The sequence below is a fragment of the Durio zibethinus genome, chromosome 24 (assembly GCF_047325235.1).
Source record: "Durio zibethinus cultivar Kanyao isolate XHJ-2024 chromosome 24, ASM4732523v1, whole genome shotgun sequence".
NCBI lineage: Eukaryota > Viridiplantae > Streptophyta > Magnoliopsida > Malvales > Malvaceae > Durio > Durio zibethinus.
In genome coordinates, this window is record NC_143185.1 from 20,927,173 (window position 1) to 20,947,783 (window position 20,611).

The 20,611-nt window shown below is 36.0% G+C and overlaps 5 protein-coding genes and 2 non-coding genes across 15 annotated transcripts; 4 read left to right on the forward strand and 3 right to left on the reverse strand.

Annotated features, from left to right (window-relative positions):
• The first annotated feature begins 122 nt into the window (after positions 1-122).
• On the forward strand, positions 123-3,967 carry LOC111317227 (PHAF1 protein At3g51130). 3 transcript variants are annotated; one of them, XM_022919655.2, is made up of 14 exons: positions 123-329; positions 685-767; positions 1,001-1,075; positions 1,190-1,257; positions 1,334-1,439; positions 1,538-1,598; positions 1,686-1,852; positions 2,127-2,189; positions 2,308-2,355; positions 2,589-2,702; positions 2,926-3,016; positions 3,105-3,172; positions 3,449-3,553; positions 3,680-3,938. In XM_022919655.2, exons 1-14 carry the CDS (start codon positions 233-235, stop codon positions 3,725-3,727), a joined length of 1,194 nt encoding a protein of 397 aa, XP_022775390.2. In that variant the 5' UTR covers positions 123-232; the 3' UTR covers positions 3,728-3,938. The 3 variants fall into 3 exon arrangements, with proteins under 3 accessions (XP_022775390.2, XP_022775389.2, XP_022775391.2); XM_022919654.2 differs by having other exon boundaries at positions 125-329; positions 3,105-3,178; positions 3,680-3,967; XM_022919656.2 differs by lacking the exons at positions 2,127-2,189; positions 2,308-2,355 and having other exon boundaries at positions 125-329; positions 3,105-3,178; positions 3,680-3,967.
• A 780-nt stretch (positions 3,968-4,747) lies between these two features.
• On the forward strand, positions 4,748-4,820 carry TRNAE-CUC (transfer RNA glutamic acid (anticodon CUC)). Its single transcript has one exon. It is a non-coding gene; the product is annotated as a tRNA-Glu (tRNA).
• An 818-nt stretch (positions 4,821-5,638) lies between these two features.
• TRNAE-CUC (transfer RNA glutamic acid (anticodon CUC)) lies at positions 5,639-5,711 on the reverse strand. The gene has a single exon. It is a non-coding gene; the product is annotated as a tRNA-Glu (tRNA).
• Positions 5,712-5,731: 20 nt separating this feature from the next.
• On the forward strand, positions 5,732-8,788 carry LOC111317228 (protein CHAPERONE-LIKE PROTEIN OF POR1, chloroplastic-like). Of its 4 annotated transcripts, none has more exons than XM_089753993.1 (5): positions 5,732-5,867; positions 6,570-6,777; positions 6,857-6,960; positions 7,559-8,009; positions 8,318-8,788. In XM_089753993.1, exons 2-5 carry the CDS (start codon positions 6,632-6,634, stop codon positions 8,472-8,474), a joined length of 858 nt encoding a protein of 285 aa, XP_089610119.1. In that variant the 5' UTR covers positions 5,732-5,867; positions 6,570-6,631; the 3' UTR covers positions 8,475-8,788. The 4 variants fall into 4 exon arrangements, with proteins under 4 accessions (XP_089610119.1, XP_022775394.2, XP_022775396.2 ...); XM_022919659.2 differs by having other exon boundaries at positions 5,738-5,867; positions 6,564-6,777; XM_022919661.2 differs by having other exon boundaries at positions 5,738-5,867; positions 6,564-6,777; positions 6,860-6,960.
• A 1,450-nt stretch (positions 8,789-10,238) lies between these two features.
• On the forward strand, positions 10,239-11,049 carry LOC111317230 (fructose-bisphosphate aldolase 1, chloroplastic-like). 2 transcript variants are annotated; one of them, XR_016333420.1, is made up of 3 exons: positions 10,239-10,558; positions 10,659-10,774; positions 10,958-11,049. XR_016333420.1 is itself a non-coding variant. In XM_089753995.1 (2 exons), the coding sequence occupies exons 1-2, from the start codon at positions 10,337-10,339 to the stop codon at positions 10,716-10,718; spliced, it is 282 nt and encodes a 93-aa protein (XP_089610121.1). In that variant the 5' UTR covers positions 10,239-10,336; the 3' UTR covers positions 10,719-10,824. The 2 variants fall into 2 exon arrangements, 1 of the variants encoding a protein (XP_089610121.1); XM_089753995.1 differs by lacking the exon at positions 10,958-11,049 and having other exon boundaries at positions 10,659-10,824.
• Positions 11,050-13,493: 2,444 nt separating this feature from the next.
• Positions 13,494-16,380, reverse strand: LOC111317229 (B-box zinc finger protein 19-like). Of its 2 annotated transcripts, none has more exons than XM_022919664.2 (5): positions 15,845-16,380; positions 15,153-15,249; positions 14,925-15,040; positions 14,589-14,831; positions 13,494-13,844 (listed from the first exon to the last, which is right to left on the reverse strand). In XM_022919664.2, exons 1-5 carry the CDS (start codon positions 15,935-15,937, stop codon positions 13,839-13,841), a joined length of 555 nt encoding a protein of 184 aa, XP_022775399.1. In that variant the 5' UTR covers positions 15,938-16,380; the 3' UTR covers positions 13,494-13,838. The 2 variants fall into 2 exon arrangements, with proteins under 2 accessions (XP_022775399.1, XP_022775398.1); XM_022919663.2 differs by having other exon boundaries at positions 13,494-13,870.
• A 2,237-nt stretch (positions 16,381-18,617) lies between these two features.
• LOC111316252 (glyoxylase I 4-like) lies at positions 18,618-20,523 on the reverse strand. 2 transcript variants are annotated; one of them, XM_022918272.2, is made up of 4 exons: positions 20,283-20,523; positions 20,084-20,198; positions 19,668-19,975; positions 18,618-18,734 (listed from the first exon to the last, which is right to left on the reverse strand). In XM_022918272.2, exons 1-3 carry the CDS (start codon positions 20,447-20,449, stop codon positions 19,685-19,687), a joined length of 573 nt encoding a protein of 190 aa, XP_022774007.1. In that variant the 5' UTR covers positions 20,450-20,523; the 3' UTR covers positions 18,618-18,734; positions 19,668-19,684. The 2 variants fall into 2 exon arrangements, with proteins under 2 accessions (XP_022774007.1, XP_022774006.1); XM_022918271.2 differs by lacking the exon at positions 18,618-18,734 and having other exon boundaries at positions 19,329-19,975.
• Positions 20,524-20,611: the final 88 nt, after the last annotated feature.

Sequence of the window (20,611 nt, forward strand, 5' to 3'; positions counted from 1 at the left end):
TTATATTTTTTGACGGGTTAAGTTAAGAGGATCCAACGGCCCGAAGTAGGCCACCGTGTCAACATTTCGTGAGCTGGGAGTCAATCTAATAGCAAGCCCAAGCCGATTCGTTTTGAAAAAGCACCAGCTTTTGCGAAAGTAACGGAGACTCTACCCAAACAAAGGAAGCCCCGATCCAAACGCTCCCAAAAAGAAAGAAAGGAAAAAAAAAAAAAAAAAGAGCGAAACACAAATGTTGCAGAGACCCAGACGACGCTGTGAAGGCACCGCTATGGGCGTCATCGTTCTCGATCTTCGCCCCGGTCTCGGCATCGGACCTTTCACGCTCGGTTCGTTTACTCTCGATAATTTTTCTATATTTTTCATTTTTTTTTTTCATCGGCGACGTGTATTTGAAATAATATAACTCGACGCGAAATTTTGATTGGTCGATTAATCGCGATTTTTGTTAATCAAAGGATTAGGTTATATATTCTCCACAACTGATTATTGTTACTAAATTTCAAAAGCTTGAAATCAATGAGAATGATTATAATTTAAGGGTTTTTAGGTTTTAATTCCTTTCCAATATGAATATGGTTGTTTTTAGCTTGTTCACTGGTTTTATCTTGTTGTGAGTGTATTTGTTTACCGGAAAAGTTGAAATATAAGATTGTTTGTTTTGTATTGTATTTTTTATTTCAGGGATGCCGATATGTGAAGCCTTTGCTCAAATAGAACAACAGCCTAACATTTATGATGTTGTACATGTGAAGTACTACGATGAGGTTTGGACTGAATCATTAAATGTACTGTTTCCTATCGCGTTATAGTTTAGTAGTTTGGTGAACTTTTTGGTACAAGGTGAAACTCTATACTTTGGAATATACTTAATGATATGAATTGAAATTGTTTCTTTGATTTTGCTGTTAAAGTCATATCTTGGTGTATGCTGAGTAACTATATAGTCAGGTCAAGTTAACACTTATGCCAATCTTCTAATTATGGTTGTTGTGCGTAGGAGCCTCTTAAGCTTGATATTGTTATAAGCTTTCCAGATCATGGTTTTCATCTTCGTTTTGACCCTTGGTCTCAGGTTCTATTCTCAATTAACATATATATTTCATTTTTATACTTGTTTTTTATCTTTTCTTCCACATGATTTCTTTATGGTACGTTTTATTTATTATAATTTTGAATTCCGTACTAGAGATTACGCCTTATTGAAATTTTTGATATCAAACGTCTTCAAATGCGCTACGCCACTTCTTTGATTGGGTAAGTTAAGCCCTAAGTTTTATTTTCATACATCATAATCACATCTTTTGGTAGTGAACCTGGCTTCTGCATACAGGGGACCGGCCACTCTTGCAACTTTTGTAGCTGTCTATGCACTTTTTGGTCCAACCTATCCTGGAACTTATGACAGGGATAGAGGTGTTTATACCCTATTCTACCCGGTTTGTACCATGATTACTCTAAGTATTAGAGCGCTTTTTATTTAGTTTTTTAAAATTTGTCTGCAATTGTGCAGTTTTTTATCTTGCTTTTTTTTCAGGGTCTGTCATTTGCTTTTCCTATACCAAGTCAGTATACAGATTACTTTCATGATGGAGAAGGTTTTTATTCTTTTATCCACACATGATTACTTGTCATGCCCATGCTTCAACTCCTAATAAGCTGATTTTTAGTCTTTTACTTGACAGCTGAATTGCCTTTGGAGTTTCCAGATGGCACTACTCCAGTTACCTGCCGTGTATCTATATATGATAGTTATGCAGACAAAAAAGTTGGCGTTGGATCCTTAATGGATAAGGCTTCTGCTCCCCCTTTACCTGTTGGCAGCCTGTACATGGAAGAGGTGCATGCCAAGGTTTGACTTCTATCTTCATCAGTTCTGCTGTTAATACGAGTCAGTCGTCTCATTTAAGCAGCTGACTAGCTTTTTACTATCATCCTTTTAATTTAAACTTTTGGATTGCATCTCTTGAAAATAAGTGGTCTTTTTAGAAAAGGGATGAGTCCTTTTAGGCTTGGTATTTTGATTAGCCTATTTGTTTGCTTCAGTGTGTTTTAGAGTACCAATGGTCTCTTAATATAGAGACTAATATTTTGAATCTAACAAATTCATATGTCCAAGCTTCCAGCTTGGGGAAGAATTGTTCTTCACTGTTGGAGGGCAGCATATTCCTTTTGGTGCATCACCTCAGGTAAATCTTAAATGACTTGATGAGATTTAAGTTTATCTTCTTTCCCCTCTTCTGGCATTAACTGTTCTCTCTAGTCTCGTAGAGTAGTACTAATTTTATGCTATTCCCTTACATGCAGGATGTCTGGACTGAATTAGGGCGTCCTTGTGGAATCCATCAAAAGCAGGTAGCAATGATGCATGAACATTTTGAAATGGACTGGGGGTTTTTATGCTGGTTATACACACTAGCTTTCACCTAAGGGGATATTTCATTGGACATTTGACCAAAGTAATTAGGCATGATATTTTATTTTCTTCTTTGCATTCTGGTGTGGGGTGAAAGGATTTTGTATGGCAGCTTTTTGTGCCTGAATTGTTTGCATATTTCCCCAATGGCAAAAACTTATTTTGTCTACAGGTTGACCAAATGGTTATTCACTCTGCTCCTGATCCTCGTCCTCGGACAACTCTTTGTGGTGATTATTTCTACAATTATTTTACTCGCGGTTTGGACATCTTATTTGATGGCCAGGTATTAAAAATAAATACCCTCATCACCCAAAAATTAAAGTGAAGGAACCTTTCCTACATAGTACATACACCTTATTTTTTTTATTTGTTTCAGTTGCCTATGTGGTTAGAAGGCATTTAGATATATCTCTCTGGCTATTATCTCTGTTTTATCAATAATGATCGTATTCTTAGAATTAATGTTTGTGGTCAGAAATTCTTAGAATGCTTGTTTGGTTTTGCAGACTCATAAAATCAAGAAGTTTGTTTTACACACAAACTATCCTGGTCATGCAGATTTCAATTCATACATAAAGTGCAATTTTGTTATCCTAGGTTCAACTATGAGCCCTTCTTTCGGCTTTTTATTATTACAGTTATTGGTGAGGATAATTGATCTTATGTTTTTGTTCCTGGCCTGCAGTTGGGGGATCCTTCCTGGATGTAAATAACAATAAAAACAGAATTACTCCAAGCACCAAATGGGAGCAGGTGAAGGTAACTTTTTGGAGTTGAATACATACCGATATTCTTCTTTTTGCTTCTCCACTAACCTTTCTTTTAACAGTTTATAGGCCTTCTTATCTAATTTATTTGGATAGAGGTGTTAATATATGCGTTAAAACTTAAAAGTGATCTCATAAACGCTCAATTAGATTTTCATTTTCCCCCCTTTTATTTGTCATTAGCTTGCTGCCTTGAGTGGTCCTGTTTGAGTACTGTGTGATTAAATAATGGATGTAACAAAGAATTATATTCTTACTGCAGGAAATCCTTGGGGATTGTGGCCGAGCGGCTATTCAAACACAAGGTTCTACGAGCAATCCTTTTGGCTCTACTTTGGTGTATGGCTATCAGAATGCTGCATTTGAGGTGAAAGTTTGTTAAAATTTCTTGCTTCATTTACTTTTGTATTCGATGCAACACTTATTTTGGTAATTTTTAGTTTTAGGTATGATAAGTGAGAGGATTGCTAATGAAGATCTTTGCTATTAGCAGGTTATGAAGAATGGCTATATTGCAACGGTGACACTTTTCCAGTCTTGATTCCTCTGCTTCAATGCTGGCAGATTTGTACAGCCGTCGCAGCACCAGTATTGTTTGTACACAAATATCGGGGGGGTGGGGGGGAGGAAGAGGCAATGATAACTGTACAGTAATGTATTGATTTGTATAGTTGATTTGTGCTGTAGAATGCATTGACCTTGTATCTTCTGTAATTTATTCTTCTTTGAAGAGGATGATACATTGTTTTTCACTTTCGCTTAAAATTGCGGTTGTATTAGCATCTGGGGACCGAGTTGGTCTGAGTCTTACATTTGCATGAGCGTGCGTGAATATCTGAAACCACTCGCCTTTGGATTCAAAGATGTGAAAAAAAGGGCACCAGACACAGTGACCTTGTAGTTTTCAAACGAGAAGCCTGTTTACCAGGCCGAACATGCTCTCCCTCTTTTGGGCTGTCAGGGCTCCATAGCTATTGGTTGGTTGCGGCATGCAAGTGGCAGTCCCTATAGAGGGAAAGGCCATTTCCAAATATAAAATCCACAGAATCTTCAATGCAGATGTCCTTAAAGTAGTGTCTCGCAAGTGATCCTAAAGAGTGTTCTGCGCTCCAATAAACTAGCAGCCAATAAAGGCTGCTGTAACTGCTGAAATCAGTGCCATTACTTGCTTTCCTAAAGCTCCTGCTGGCGGTGATGCTGCTTTGTTCTGTCGTAAAGTATTCAAGTTCTATCAAACACAACCTATAACTTACCTAAAACTAGTCCTCTTCATTCGAGCAATAGACAAATCAACTTGTTTGGAAAAGAATCAAGAACGACATGAGCATGCTTGTTTTGCTGAAATCATAGGACGAAACTACTACTTCGAATTAGAAGTTGTTGAGATTGTAATCCAAAGATTCTGGCTGACCTTGAAGGTGATGTTCTTTGCAATAAAGTAAGGAGAGTTAATGGCGAATTACAGAATGCAGAACCATAGGTGCCCAGTGGCGCCACGGCCAAATGAAAGTTGTCTGTCTCAAAACTATTAATTTATATGTTTGTCAAAACAAAGTAATAGTCCGTTGTAGTCTAGCTGGTTAGGATATTCGGCTCTCACCCGAAAGACCCGGGTTCAAGTCCCGGCAACGGAAATACTCTTGTTTTTAGTCCTATATTGTAGGAAAAGCTTGATGGCAGTGATGGCACAAAAGACGATGTCTGTCTGATCCAAAAATGGCACGCTGTTCAAGCACATCTGAGTTGTATGTTGCAAAGGTGGATTTTTCTAGTTGTTGGGACATGCTTGTTTCATTACAAAAAAGGATTTGTAGAAAATTCATATGATCTGAAATATTTGCTGGAATTGGAGAAAAAATTTGAAAACTGAAAGAGCTTTACCATTTCCAAGCTACTAATCAGGCAATGTACTAGTGATGGGAAGGTGGCATGGTGAGAAACATATGGTAAGAAATACATTAGTCTGGTAAGAAACATATGGTAAGAAACTAGTCCTAATGGATCTTTGCTGCCAATATAGCAGAAGAGTTTTTTTATTTCATTTGATCATTTGCAACACAAGAAGATGCAAAGTTTCTACTTGCTACTGTGCAAGGATAATTGGAAATAGGCACCAGGAAAATCAAATGAATTAGTTGATATTCAGTTCTAGAACTGCACTCTATGGCACCATTATCACAGACAGCAATAGGCAAGGAAGGTGCAGAAAATTCAAAACTTAAACACATGACAATGGCTGAGAAAAAGCTAGCCTATTGCTTTGTATCAGTTCAACTCCAACATTCTGCTTAGACTGCTTTGCATCAGTTCAAAACCTGAAATTTGTCTTCTATTATTATCTGTGTTTTTTTCTGCTCATTTTCCCTCTCAATCAGGACAATACTAGCTTCCAATCTTAGTTAATTGTTTGCATTAGCATATAATCAAGAAATGGGAGAGAAAAAATGGAAAATTCCGTTGCCGGGATTTGAACCCGGGTCTTTCGGGTGAGAGCCGAATATCCTAACCAGCTAGACTACAACGGATTGTTAGCGTCCTGGAAAGCAAACAACTCTCTGTCAGTTTTTGAGCTTGCCAAGCAGCTTTTACTATCTTTCTCCAAGCTCCCCACGCTCCGCTTCCCTATCCGTAGCAACTGTTCAGCTCGACCCAACTTTGTATTTTCCTTCATCTCCTGAAAGGTATGTCTTTTCTCAACATTATTGTTCACTAAAACTTTCATGTTTGATTTCGGGATCTAAAAATGCTCACTGGAGAACACTAATAATCTGGAAACTGTAGGTTGAATTATTCTTGCATTTATTTGGCCTTGAATTTCTCTATTTATGTGGCAAAGTCTGTTGCTTTATAGCCTTGGTTAATTGGTGAAGATAAAGTTTCAGCCTTTATTGAGATTTTAGCTAAAGTACTGTTGAGTTGATAATGGGTTGTCTTTTTGATTGGTTTTGATTGCATATTCTACTCTGTTGATTGGGTTATAAGAAAAGGAAATGAAATGTTATTTTTACATGTTTTCAAGGAGGGTGAACGAATGAATTCATTTTAGATTCAAGGTAATGGACTTTACTGTTTAATTTGACAGAATGTAGCTAATAGGAAAAACCGATAGGTAGTTTTTCCATTCTTGAATTCACCAACATAAGTTGATTATGAATATTGAGGAATTTGATAACATGATTGTGCTTTTAAATTTCTCAGCTATATACATTGTGGAATATAAAATAATGAAAACTGAGATGTTTTTGATGCACCATTTTTGCTCTTCATGAAGGTTTCTCCTGGAGAGTTTGTTTAATGTAAAATAGGCATGGTAATTTTTATTTTATTCTTTATTCAATTCAAGTTGCCATCTCATGTGACTGATTTAACACTGTCAGTTGCAGCTGTTAATCATTGACCTTTCATAGTATTTTCCTTGGCAATAGCTGATTAAGGTATTATAAAAATGAGTGTCTCTGGACTGACCAGCAGTCCCTCGAGATGTTGCCTTTGGCTACCTAATCGCAATCAAGGATTAGTATGCAGACAAGTTACAGCTATTCCAAGTGATGGCAAACCTGATGAAAATTTTGGCTTACTCCATTTTGAAAGGTAGTGTTCCAATAACATGAAATGGTAAGCTTCGAGTTTGGTTGTATGATATCATGGTTTTTTTCCTGTTGCGGTGTAGAAGTAGTTGGACCTCTTCTATTCGAAAGTGGAAGACACAGAAAACTCATTTGATCAAGTGTGCAATGGATGTTTCCTATGGTGATATGGCAAGTGAATCAGCTGGTAATATTCATTGCTTGAGACTAATGGATTTTTTTTTTCTTTCTGGATTATCATTGTTGGTTTCCTCTGAATAAGTGTACTTGCTATGCTAGGGATCTTTGTCTGGAAGTAAAAGAAATTTGAAAAACCTTCTGACCTGACTAATTTCTGCACTGAAGAGATGTTGCACATGATGTAAATTGTAAACTAATGACTGTATTTTATTGATTTATGTTTAGTTGTCTGTTTGGATTGATGATTGAAGGAAAGTCATCGCAGTAAGCATATACCATTTAATAAGTTAGTGATTGCTGATTTTAAATTCAAGGTTGAATTTTTTATGATTTTGAAATATTGTAAACTCAACTTTAGCATAGCTTTTGTTCATTGAGCATGGACCTAGATTTACCCTAATATTGTTGGCTTCTTAATGAGCTTGGAATATACCTGTTACGTGCATTTGCTGGGAGCCTACAAATTGCCATTTGCTTGTGGAGAACTTGTTTCACTGAATTTTGCCTTTGTGATTGATTGCTGCTGACCCCATTTTTTTAGAGTTTGTTATGTGTTGCTAAATAGCATTTACCCCATTGAATTTTCTCTTTGACTGCCTTGTCAGGATCGGATATCTTTCCTAGAATTAATATCAGGGACCCATATAAACGACTAGGAATAAGCAGGGAGGCTTCCGAGGACGAAATTCAAGCTGCATGGAACTTCCTTATTAGTAAATATGGGGGGCACAAAACAAGTGTGGACGCTATTGAAGCAGCACATGACAAAATAATTATGCAGAAGTTCTACGAAAGGAAGAACCCAAAAATTGACATCAAGAAAAAGGTCAGGGAAGTCAAACAATCCCGAGTTGTACAGGCTGTCACAAGCAGGTTCCATAATCCGGCCAGTAAGTTCATTGTGAGAACATCCATAGCATTTATAGTGCTTGGAGTTCTCACTGTTCTCTTTCCAACTGAAGAAGGCCCAACCCTTCAAGTAGCCATATCACTGATAGCTACCTTCTATTTCATACATGGTCGGTTGAAGAGCAAAATCCAAGCTCTACTTTATGGGTATGTGATGGTGTTACCTTAAAATGTGATATGATGTCCTTGATTTTTTTGAGAAGAATATCACTGCTTTATACTTGTCATCATATAGAACTGCTTTATACTTGACAAAAAGAAAATGTTCCTAGCCAAATCCTTCCAACTTTGATGAATAGTTAGTGAACTTCTTCATTGCATGCCTAGTTAGTGAACTTCTTCATTGCATGTCTTCTTCCCTCTTCTGAATGCGTTCGTGAAACTTCTTTGCTATTGAACCCTGAATTGTTGCAAAATTAACAGGTTTTAATGATCAATTTGTTTCTGCAATGCAGGGCTGGAGCTTTTATATTCTCCTGGCTGGTGGGAACCTTCTTGATGGTATCTGTGATTCCACCTATTCCTATTCTTAAGGGTCTGAGGAGTTTTGAAGTGCTGACATCATTGATAACCTATGTGCTACTCTGGCTTTCGTCTACTTATCTTAAGTAGTGCTAAACCACCAGGTGTCTCTTATTATAGAACCCCAATTTTGATGTAGTGGATAACGCAAGATTTTCTTGGTAGTGGTTCATTGATCATATTATGTTAGCTTATGAGAGTTGTGTCATATTTCTACTTTTGGCATTAATACTAGTTGTTCTGCTTAACATATTGGTCAAAAGCATAGTTTGGAAAGAAAGATTGTGGATGAATTTGTTTGTTGTCTGGTAAAAGATGTAAAACTAGATCAAAGAAAGATAGGTTGTTGATTTTGTGAATTGTGGTTTCTTACATAAATTTTCTTCCTTTTTGTTCTTTTCTCCTATTTTTTTCCAAGATTCTGAATCAGTATGGAAGCACTCTCTCTTGTCTTCTCTTGTGAACATGCACAAAGACAATATGTTGTGGGGTTGGATTGGTAGGACAATGAGAACTTTTATAGACTTAATTTGAATCACCTGAGCCTAAGAAGCCCCCGAGATTGAGCGGTTGAAAATAGCCTTATCTTTGCTCTTCAATCTCTTGAGGATTTTTAGTTACAGAATGCCTGAATCTGTCCACAATAGTTCCTATATGTCCTACTAAGGAGATTTTCACTTCTCCACAATCTGTGGTGTCTGTATATAAGTATATTTGTCTATTTAGTTTTATTTTCCTTAGCAGACAGTTGCCAGATCTTTTGACTATGGGGCCATCGATATTACAAGTAAGAGAATCATCGGGTCATAAGCTCACTTCTGTAGCTTGAGGTGACCAGTGAGGCAAACACTGATTTTTTTACCTCTTTCCCTTTCAATTGCTATAGAATTGACGGAGAACGGTCCTTGTTAGAATATTTGCACCTTGTCCTTAAGGTGCAGAATTAGTGATCAATGGCTGATGCCTTGGGTTTAACAGCAGGCTACCCCTTGCTTCCAAATATGCAGACACAGGACTGCCTCTTTTGCTGCATCTGAAATACATACTATGAGCAGAAAAGTTAATTTGTTGGTTCATTGCCTCAAGTTAAAGGAAAAACTTGTAAATTATTGCCAACCATTTTATAAGCAAATAGCTGTCTGCATCTTGCCTTTCGGGTGATTTCTCCAAACTAGCAAGGCCAAAAGAAAGAAAAGCACAAAACAGGATCAATCAGCTCAGGGTAACACTGACTCCAATTTTTTCTGGTTTTACAAACAAGATTTCCTTAAGTTACATACTTAAGCTCCCAACCTCATAACAGCCACACCTCTGCCATTCCGACTTGCCAAGTTAGCATCCCTCATGTCAGTTGATGATTGGCCTTTGATATTACAGCCTCAAATAAGATACCTCTTGGCAAGGATTAGGAACTATAAGTTAGAGACTTAGATTCAAAAGTTACGTGTTAAAAAAGCGTGAGGGGAGAGTTAAGAGAACATCCTGAAAACGCAAAATGGCATTCGCATCTCTCCTCAAAACTTCACCTGTTGTAGACGAGTGGATTAAGGGTCAGACCCTTCGCCAACCTACAGTTTCTGTAGTGAGGTGCCACCCCGTTACTCCCTCTGGACTAATCATGCGTGCAAGCTCTTATGCCGATGAGCTTGTTAAGACTGCATTAAGTGTCATAACTCATAATTAAAACCTCTTCGACAACTTCCTTAAGATATATGCTAACACTAGAATGACCTAACGACAGAAGGAAATAATGGTCTGTTAAACAGAATAGCCAAATACTTTGTTTTTAGATATCTAAATCTGCATGGGTTCTCTCAGTAAGTAATGGCTAGAATTGCAAGCTTTTGACAATGAGAAACTCAAACTTTTCGGAAGAAACAATGATTTTACTGATATGGAATTGTTGGATGCTTGTAGCAAACTATTGCTTCTCCAGGCCGTGAATTTCGGCCATGGATGAGTCCAATGCTACCTGTGGGAAACGTTTGGCCTCAATCGGGCTAGAGAATACTGACGTTAACCGCCAAGCCTATAGGACATTGCTTGTTTCAGCTCCTGGCCTTGGCCAGTACATCCTCTTTGAGGAAACCCTCTACCAATCCACAACCTATGGCAGGAAGATGGTTGACGTCCTTGTTAAGCAGAACATAGTCCCTGGTATCAAGGTCGACAAGGTAAGTCTCATGCCCCATTTGCGGGGTAAAATGTCTACTCTGTAGTTATAATGCCAAGTAGCATCTGTAAGACTGTAACTAAGAGCTTGATGATATGAAGACTGCAGGGCCTTGTTCCACTGGCTGCCTCAAACAACGAGTCATGATGCCAAGGTCTTGATGGCCTCGCCTACGTTCTGCTGTATAGTACCAACAGGGAGCTCGTTTTGCAAAATGGTAAAATTTTTTATCCATTTGGCACCCATATCTGAATATATTTTCAGTTTTCCATTAGCATTTCCATTGTGTTATCAATACAGCCAAGTGATATAAGGATTATAAACATTCTTCCTGATGAGAAACTGCTTTTCGTTCTCTTTATGCTATCATTAAAGACATACTTTCAATTGTTATTTATAGGCGTACTGTGGTAAGCATTCCCAATGGACCATCTGAACCTGCTGTGTAGGAAGCAGCCTGGGGACTTGCTTGCTATGCTTCCATCTCTCAGGTAAGATGAAGCGATATTTTATTACAGTACTGTCTTGATTACATTTGTTGGCATTAGATAATCTTTCGATGTTTGGTCATGCAGGACAATGGGTTGGTTCCAATTGTTGAGTAAGAGATGTTGCTTGATGGTGACCATTGAATTGACAGGACTTTCGAAGTAGGCAAAAAGGCGAGGGCTGAGGTTTTCTTCTACCTTCGCCGGAACAATGTGACGTTTGAAGGTATCCTCCTCAAGCCAAGCATGGCCACTCCAGGTGCAGAGTGCAAGTATCACGGTTCTGAGACATATGCTTTGACTTGCACGATTTCAGAATTCGAATATTCACTCATCCGATATTTTAGATTAGTCTCTACCTGTCGCGATTCACATCTTTATGAGATATTATCCACTCTGATCCCTTTGACTTTACGATTTTGTCCTACAAAAAATATCTCACAAGGGAAAAGTGGTGTGAACCTTTTTATATCTTAGTGACCCTCTTTTTATGTCCAATGTGAGATTTAAGACTCCTCCTTAAATCTGTGACATGTTTGATATGAGATTTAAGACTACTCTTTAGGTCCGTGACATTTTTTCTCACCCAATCAAACTCTTTTTTAGGTCTGTAACATGTTCGATGTGAGATTCAGGATTCCTCATTAGGACTGTGTTCGATGTAGGATTTAGGACTCCTCCTTAGATCCGTAACATTCTCGCTCACCCAAGATTCAGAACTCATTCTTAGGTTTTAGGTCCGTGACATTCTCTCTCACCTAATCGAACTCCTCTTTAGGTCCATGATATTCTTCGTAACCCAACCTTGCCCTCGTCACGAACACTAGCTGGCCACCCTACCTACTTCCCTCGAAGAGCTTAACGTGAGTCGAACAGTTTAGGGCTGGCTCTAATACCACTTGTCACATGTCGAGACTTAAGCTCCAACCTTGATTGGCCGTGTTCCATGTGAGATTTAGGACTCCTCCTTAGGTCCGTGACATTCTCTCTCACTCAATCGGACTCCTTTTTAGGTCCGTGACATGTGCGATGTGGGATTCAAGACTTCTCCTTAGGTCCATGACATTCTCCTTCACCCAACCTAGCCCTCGTCACGAAAACTGACTGGCCACCCTACTTATTTCCCTTAAAGGGCTTGACGTGGGTCGAACAATTTAGGATTGGCTCTAATATCACTTGTCATATGTCGAGACTTAAGTTCCGACCTTGGTTGATCAACCTGCCTACCTCCCTCGAAGGGCTTGGCGTGGGTCGAATAGTTTAAGGCTGGCTCTGATACCACTTGTCTTATGTCGAGACTTAAGCTCCGACCCACGCGGCTCTAAGACCCGGACATCCACTTATCAGGTGTCCCAGATCAACCTACTTGTTACAGTTCACACCCTTGTGAGGTATTGTTCGCTCTTATCCCTTGAGACTTAAGGTTTTGTCCTACAAAAACGTTTCACAAGAAAAAAATTGTGTGAACCCTTTTATACTTTAGTGACTCTACTTTTATATCTGATATGAGATTCAAGACTCCTCCTTAAATTCGTAATACAAGAACAAAGCCCCTCCTCGACAAGTTGCTGACTACACCCTTAAGCTCCTCCGCCAAAGAATCCCTCCAGCTGTCCCTGGAATCATAGTAATTGGCTATTAAATGTAAGTTTTTACACATGCCTAGAGGAAACTTCGCAGCTAATGGTTGATTGGTTGTGTTTTGGCAGCTTTTGTCTGGCGGGCAGTCTGAAATTGAGGCAAACTTGAACTTGAATGCAATGAACCAAGTTCCTAACCCTTGGCATGTGTCATTCTCACACGCAAGAGCCCTTCAAAATACTTGCCTTAAGAAGTGGGGAGGCAGACCTGAGAACGTGAAGGAGGCTCTGGACGCTCTGCTTGTCCGGGCAAAGGCCAACTCTCTTGCTCAACTTGGCAAATACACAGGCGAGAGAGAAGCAGAGAAGGCCAAGCAAGGAATGTTTGTCAAGGGTTATGTTTTCTAGGTTGTTTGAATCAAATTCATAGAAGAAAACAACAATGATGGTAAGCCTATAAATTATGTAGAAGTAATGAAGATCTTTGCTGTTATCCTCGTAGGCAACAGTCATGCATCTTCGACAGCTTTATAGACATCAAGCAGTGAAAATTTAATTGAAAGAGCAGATTACTAATCTTTCTGTCATTGCTACTCTTTTCTTTTCCCCTTGAATTTAATTGAAAATGTAATTGAGATCTCAAAACTATAACGACTAGAGAGCAGTCAAAACAAATTAGTTTAGAATTTATTATGAAATGGTGAGAATTTCATCACATCACTTAAAAGATCTATAAATTCAATTTGCTCCATGTAAATATTGAGCTTTTCTTTTCTTAAAACGGATGTTATCCATCCACCAAGAAATTTGATTTTCCTTTACCTGAGAGCCCGTTTCATGTTAATATTAACTTTATTAAGAGAAACTCTGGGTATAAGCATATAGCATTGCTCTTCAAGCATTAATCTCAAGCATTATCAAATCTCCCAAGTTCATAATAAGTCACACAAAAAAATGCCGTTTTTACAATGCCATTTCAACAGCACAAATCAAACATAACAAAATAATGACAGATTACAGATCAATCCTTTGCAGTATGAGCTACAGGGCTTGTCTAAAAACCACTCTAACAACTATGCTAGTTTAGGGAGAAGAGAAGGTGATGATAAGTTGACCAGCTAAGGAGTGGTTAACATAAGTGAAGTGAGGTACTCCAGGCAACTGGCTTCCAAATAAAATTTAACCGACTGGGACCCAGGTCTCCTAATCATCATCACATCTGCTTAGAACAGTGAATTATTGTTCCTTTCAGACATAAAAACAGGCATCAGGGGTCAATTTTGCAAGCTTAACAAAACAATTTGATGTATAGACTATATAGTTTTATTCCAGAATATGCTTGTGCACTGTTGGTGGACCTACCTCATGAGACAGAAATGCAATGATTGTATCAAGTTCAAAACAAGGCTGTCCATCTCACATGATGAACGTCAGAAATGTACCATACCTCAATGTAATCTCACAGTTCAACTTGAAAATGAAGATGAAATGCTTGTTGACAATAAAAGTATCAATACTAAATCAAACAAATGCACTAGGATTAAAATCATTAAAAGAATTTCTAGAAAATTATATATATATTAAACTACTTCGTTAATATGCTCCAGTTGTTCTTTAAGGTACGGATAACTATTTTCTCTTATCAAATTCCTATAATTCACTATTTGATTTCATGAACTTTAGAAATTATCTTCAACACCCCTTTATCAATTTTCCACATCTATCTTCTCAGTCTGATACTGCAATCCTCATATAGGTTTCTATCTTTAATACATCATGGCTGTTGCACATAAAATGAAATTATGAGGGCTTCCAAACAAGACATCTACTCAATCTCACTCCTTTATGGGTGATTACAGATATATAGCATCAGTTGAAAGAACAAGAGAATGTGTTTTAAATGATATGAAAGAAATGGAGAAGCTTGATATAAAGCTATATTAATAGTAAACGTAGTTCTAACCTGATTGTTTGAGGCTTGTCCATGTATTCGATGAGGCTTCATATTCAAATCTATCATTTTACTATCCATTTTGAGATAGCCACCAGCATTAGCATCTGTCCCTTGAACAGGGGAGAGCTTGTGATTTTGTTGGCTCTCTCCTACTGTTGGTTTAGCTGGCTGATTTTGGCCTCTTCTGATCTCACTGGGATCCATCGGTTGTGAAGCTGGGCCCTCAATAATACCAGGTTTATTCCCCAGAAACTACATAAAAAACAAAGCAATGAAATTCCAAGGGCACATTTAAACTCCAGGAGGAATATATGAGCCAATTCTCTTCAAAGATAAGTGACAAACCTCAACTCTCTGCCTTAATAGAAGATATCTTCCATGAGTTCTTTTGCCTCCAACATGTACAATCATATCACATTGTAAACAAAGGGAACTTCCATCGATCTCACAGTAAAAGAAAGCTACATGCACATTCCAAGGGACGAACATAAGTTTAAGAAACTCCTATAGAACCTGAGAAAGCAACAGCTCTATAATGAATGGAAAAGTAAAAACAAAAAGACACCTGCATACCAGGTGCATTTTCACATATGTCACAGCGAGGAACATCACTGGGATTTGCCAGACCGACCCGGACATGCCGGCTAGCAAGCTTGTTGCACATATGGACCTGCCACAACGGTCAACGGTTCAAAGCAAAGCTTCAATTTTACAGGACAGTCCAGAACGATGAAAGAATTCTAATTCTAAGTCTAAACAAGTTTGAAGGAGCATCCTTTTGATAGCAATGCAAAAGAAGTTTTTGAGAATAAACAAAATCAAATACCAACCTATTTGTCAATCTCTACTAAATTCTACATGAAAAAAGACTCAAAGTATCCGTTTGATTAAGACTATTCATCAAATTTTGGAATTCCAGCTTAGAATTTATAGAAAGATCAGTATGAACAACTGCTTATCCAAGCAGTGGTACAGAAGAGACCACAACAAAAAATTCAATCCTGAAGAGGAAAAGAGGGGTCTTTATTGGGTTTAATAAAAAAACAAATATCACGTAGCTAGTAAATAAGCAATTGGACTAGCAAGCAACTATTGGAAAAATCCCGCCTCCTACAAAGAAGAACAATAGACCACAAAATCTCACATGGGGTCCAGTTAACAGCTAAAACACACCCACAAAGTGTATAATTTACATAAAGAAAAACAAGAATCAATTGAAGAAAGAAGGTAAGAAGAATGAATGAAAGAAAGAACCAACTACCAACCTTTTCATCACAGGCACGGCAAAGAGCAGCCTCATCGGCAGCACAGAAGACAATAGCAGCAGCACTTTCACAAGCGTCACAAAGGGTTCGCATAATTCTCTCTCACTTTCATCGTCTCCCAATCAGCCAGCAAAAACATCCATCTTCTTTTGACATAATATAATAATATGCCCCAGAAACAAAAGAACAACCCCAACTAAAAACCAAAAGAAAACATGTTGCTTTTATAATCAAATCAAACAATAAGCAGATGCAGCTGTTGTAACTTGTAAGTGTTGTTGGGGTTTGATCGGGTATAATGATGATGAGCGCAAGAACTAGGATTGGCGATAGGGTAGAAAAAAAAAAGATGCTTCTCTTTTATAACATTAGAAGAGATTGTAGAGGGTGGGGAAAATGTGGGGGCTTTAATAAGCAGGCAACAGAGACATGACAAATGAATGAGAGAGAGAGGGCAGGGGGGGATATGGAGTGGAGATGTCTTTTGTTTTGTCAACTTTGGTTTGGTTCATTTGGTATTTGGTCACTTGATCGACGCAAGTTTTTCAAAGAGAGTCTTGGCTTTTAGGAGTTGTGGAGTTGAGAGGCTTTCCTGCTTTAATCTCGACCACAAGTCATATATCTGCCATGGGACCCATGTCTTTTGTTTTTTTAATTTCCAGTTAACTTTGGTTTGGCTTTGCTTTGGTTTCTAACTTTCTTTTTGCTGCTTCTGGAAGCCTAGCCATCCACAAAGCATCTTCCCTCTCTCTAGTCTCTCCGAGTCATCGGTTTCTTTCATGCAGCACCTTGAAAAAACAACAATAAAAATCCAAAATAAAATGAAATAAAATAAAATAACCCCTTTGCTTCAGTCAGGAAGCAACCCTCAAAATGGACGAAGGCCAATGAATGGCAAGTTCAATCAATCTCTGCAATATCTGTAATATAATTTTTGTAGATTTTGAAAGGAAGTGAAGATGTTTACACGACACCTTAATATTTTTATTTCTTTATTTTTTATTAAATAAAATTTAAAAAAACTAATAAAAAATAAAACAACTTATTTTCGATCAATTTTGATTTGTTTCCATTTAATATAATTTTTTTTAATTCAGATTTGGTCGTGAATTTTTTTTAAAATTGAGGTTAAGTAAGTGGATTTAAAATATTTTATCTTATTACGAATATATATAAAAAAATATTTTTATTATTTATTTAATTATATATATTATATTAATAAAATTAATTTTAATATTTTAATTTAATAAATTTATATGACATTCTCATTTTTTTTAAATCTTTTTTAATTAATAAATTTTATAAAAAAAACCAATAAAAATAAAAATAATAAATATGAATTTATATTCGTTTTAATCCAATAAATATGTCCAAAAGGTGAGTTTTTTCAAAATTCAAGATCGGATTAAGTTTTTTTTGAAAAACTAGCTCAAGTCGAAAGTGGTTTTAAAATATTTTATTTTATCTCAAATATATATAAAATATATTTTATTTATTTTTTAAATTTATAAAATATATTTTATTAATAAAATTATTATTTAATATTTTATTTTAATAGAAATTATATTTATATATAATTAAAATATAATTTATATTAAAAATAATATTTTTATGAATATTATATTCAATTAAAATTATCGAATTAATTTTTGATCAATTTAGATTAAATATGAGTTATATATATATATATATATATATATATATATATATATATGATTGGTTGAAATAAGATATTAATGAATAATAACTTGATGTTAGGTTGAATTGAAGTCAAATTAAATTATTAAATAATTGAATTGATGTTAGGTTGAATTTTATGAATTTTGCTTATTTGATTCAATATGAACAAATTTTTTAATTAAAAATGGGTCGGGATATGACGGTTTTCTCTTATTGAAAATCAATGTCAAATTAAAGCAAATTTAAAGTACTTTACCCTGTCTTACCAAACATATATATATTATTTATTTAATTTAATTTTTATATATTATATTAATAAATTTATAATTTAAAATATTTGTTTAATAAAATATTATATTTATATATATTTGAATGTAATTTATATTAAAAGAATGTTAAATTGTTGAATTAATTTTTAATTAAAATAAAATCAAATGTGGTTTATATATTTGTGCCGAATCAAGGTTACGTATAAACAATAATTATTCAATATCATATCGGAGTTGAAACAAGTAAAAACCTCTTTTTTTTTTCTTTTTTTAGGGATTTTTTTTTTTTTTAGTTTTGGCTTTTTATTTTATTTTAATATTTTTAACTAGATAAAATTGAAAAAATAGATTTTATTTGATTTATTATATAAATTATGATAATTAAATGCATACCCTGTCCTCAAATTAATTAATAAATTTCATTAATCATTATTTTTATTAAAAAATTATAAATAAAATTATATTCACTAATGTATTAAATTTAATATTATTAATTATAAAAAAATTTTCGACTCGCGGTAAAGCACGGATATATTACCGGTACATATATCAATATTATAGAACTATTATTGAAGAGAGAAGATGGGCTCATGAAATCTTACGTTTTTGTGGGGTGAGACAGTTTGCATGATAGATGGAAATGGGACAGAGTCATAAAGCCGTATGCTTTCTCCATGAAAGCCATTTATTTACAAGGTCATTGTCTTGTCAACCATTGATAAATCAACAGTGGGAAATAGTTATTGTTAGTACAATTGATGACTTCATTGAATCAAAATGAAAGTAGAACTATGCTTAAAATAGTAGAAGAAATTATTCTTTAATTGCACATTTCAGTTCCAACATATTTGTTTGACTTTTTGCCAAGGTTTCTATGATCCTGTGGGTCTCCATTTTTTTTTTCCTCCTCTTCCTTTTGATCATGGTGTCCACATTTTCCCCTGCCACATATATGAAATCACAATTAAATTCAATTTAAAACCATTGAAATCAGATGAATGGTTGTAGTTGGTAATAAACAAAGCATTCCTGGCTCTTCCTTGTAAGCAACATTTTCTGAAAAAAAAAAAAAGCAAGCAGTACTTGTGACGTTTTAATCATTTAAAAATATGTTATGATATATAAAAAAAAAATTTTAATTTAAATTTTAAATATTTTTTGTGAGATAAATTATAAAAACTTCAAGTCAAAGTAGATAATTCTTTTAAATTAAATATAAATTTTCATGAATAATATCAAAAAAATTACTAATTAAATAAAAATTAAATATTACGTAATAAGAATCGTATTCTTTAATAAGATAAAATCATAAAACTTTTAAGTTAAAACAAATAAAACCTTCCAAATTAGGTGCAATCCTCACAATACTGATTATAATGGAAATCTGAAGATGGAGTAGAGCTCTGCATAGTAACCCCAAGGCAAATCTTGCTATTTCATTGCCAACTATAGCTTAAAGGAAAAAGGGGCCTATGTTGGATAATTAACTAGATGGTAAAAATGAGTTGCAGGCATCTTCATGAAATGAAATATGCTTTATAACAAAAAAGCTGCTGCAAAATTGACATTTCACAAATACCAGTGGCAGCTGGCCTTGCCAGGGCAAGGCACAATATGCAACTCACTTAGTTTTTACAGATCATTGTTTTGTCCTTTTGATCTGTCAGAGGCCATATTTCCAATTTAATACAATCAGAAGCCTCACCTAGGCTCAAAGGGTAGAGACATTACATAGGGATTACAGCTCAATCTCGCAAACTTATTAAATACTATAACCAATACAATTCCTTCATGAAACCAAGACACCAGACCATTATAAGACCTGTAAAACAATTGCAGCATACAATAGTGGAAAAGAAAGTCAAGTTGTTCACATTTTTTTTTGTGCAATTCAAAATGAAATGTTCATCATCTCCATGCTCAAGCTCTCCATCATAGCATTTTCCATGAATCCACATTTAGCTGGTGCAGCCTTGTTGAAACTGCTTAGCCTTGGCTTGAATGAGGTCGAAGAGAGGGGAAGGATTGGAATGTTCTCACAGTTGCAGAGCTCAATCATGTACCCATCTGGGTCATGGAAGAACACCTGATCAACTCTGTTCCCCTCATCTTCAACCACCGCTGTGACATACTTCAGTCCCATGTTTTGCAGCCTCCTCTTTACAAGGCCAACATCTGTACACTGTCATCACAAACCATTTAAAAACTTGTTATAAACATCTTCATATCTGTGATATCAGTTCCTACTAGCTAGCTGCTACTGTAAATTAATGGTGCAGGCTGATTATACCTGGAAGGATATGTGATTATCCTTAGGATTAATTGGACGTGGTTCAACAATAGTGTCAAACTCATCAATTGATGGATTCTCAATTAAGTGTATCCCAATTCCATAATTATACAACCTGCATGAGATCAGGCAGATCAGCCATTTAATATCCTTTTTCGTTAACAACTAAATATCTTGAAGGCTAGAGCAGTAAGCTTACCAAGCTCCATTGAACTTGAAAGAAGAAGGGCGTTTGATGACAACAAAGCCCAAGACTTCTTCGTAGAACAGCACAGAATCCCAAACTGATCTACACAACAATGAGACATGATTCAATGAGAGAAGTGGCAATGCCTCATAGTTGTTTACTTCCTCGATCTCCATCATGTTTTCACTCTTACACTTTGACTCTTCCTTTCTCTTCTCTCTCACTTCTTTGCATTTTGCATGGCTAGGTTATTGCCCAGTGATCCTTTTATAAAGCAATATTTGGGAAACTCTCATTTCCTAAATTCAAATTCAAGTAATTATGAGGAACTTTCCTAGCAA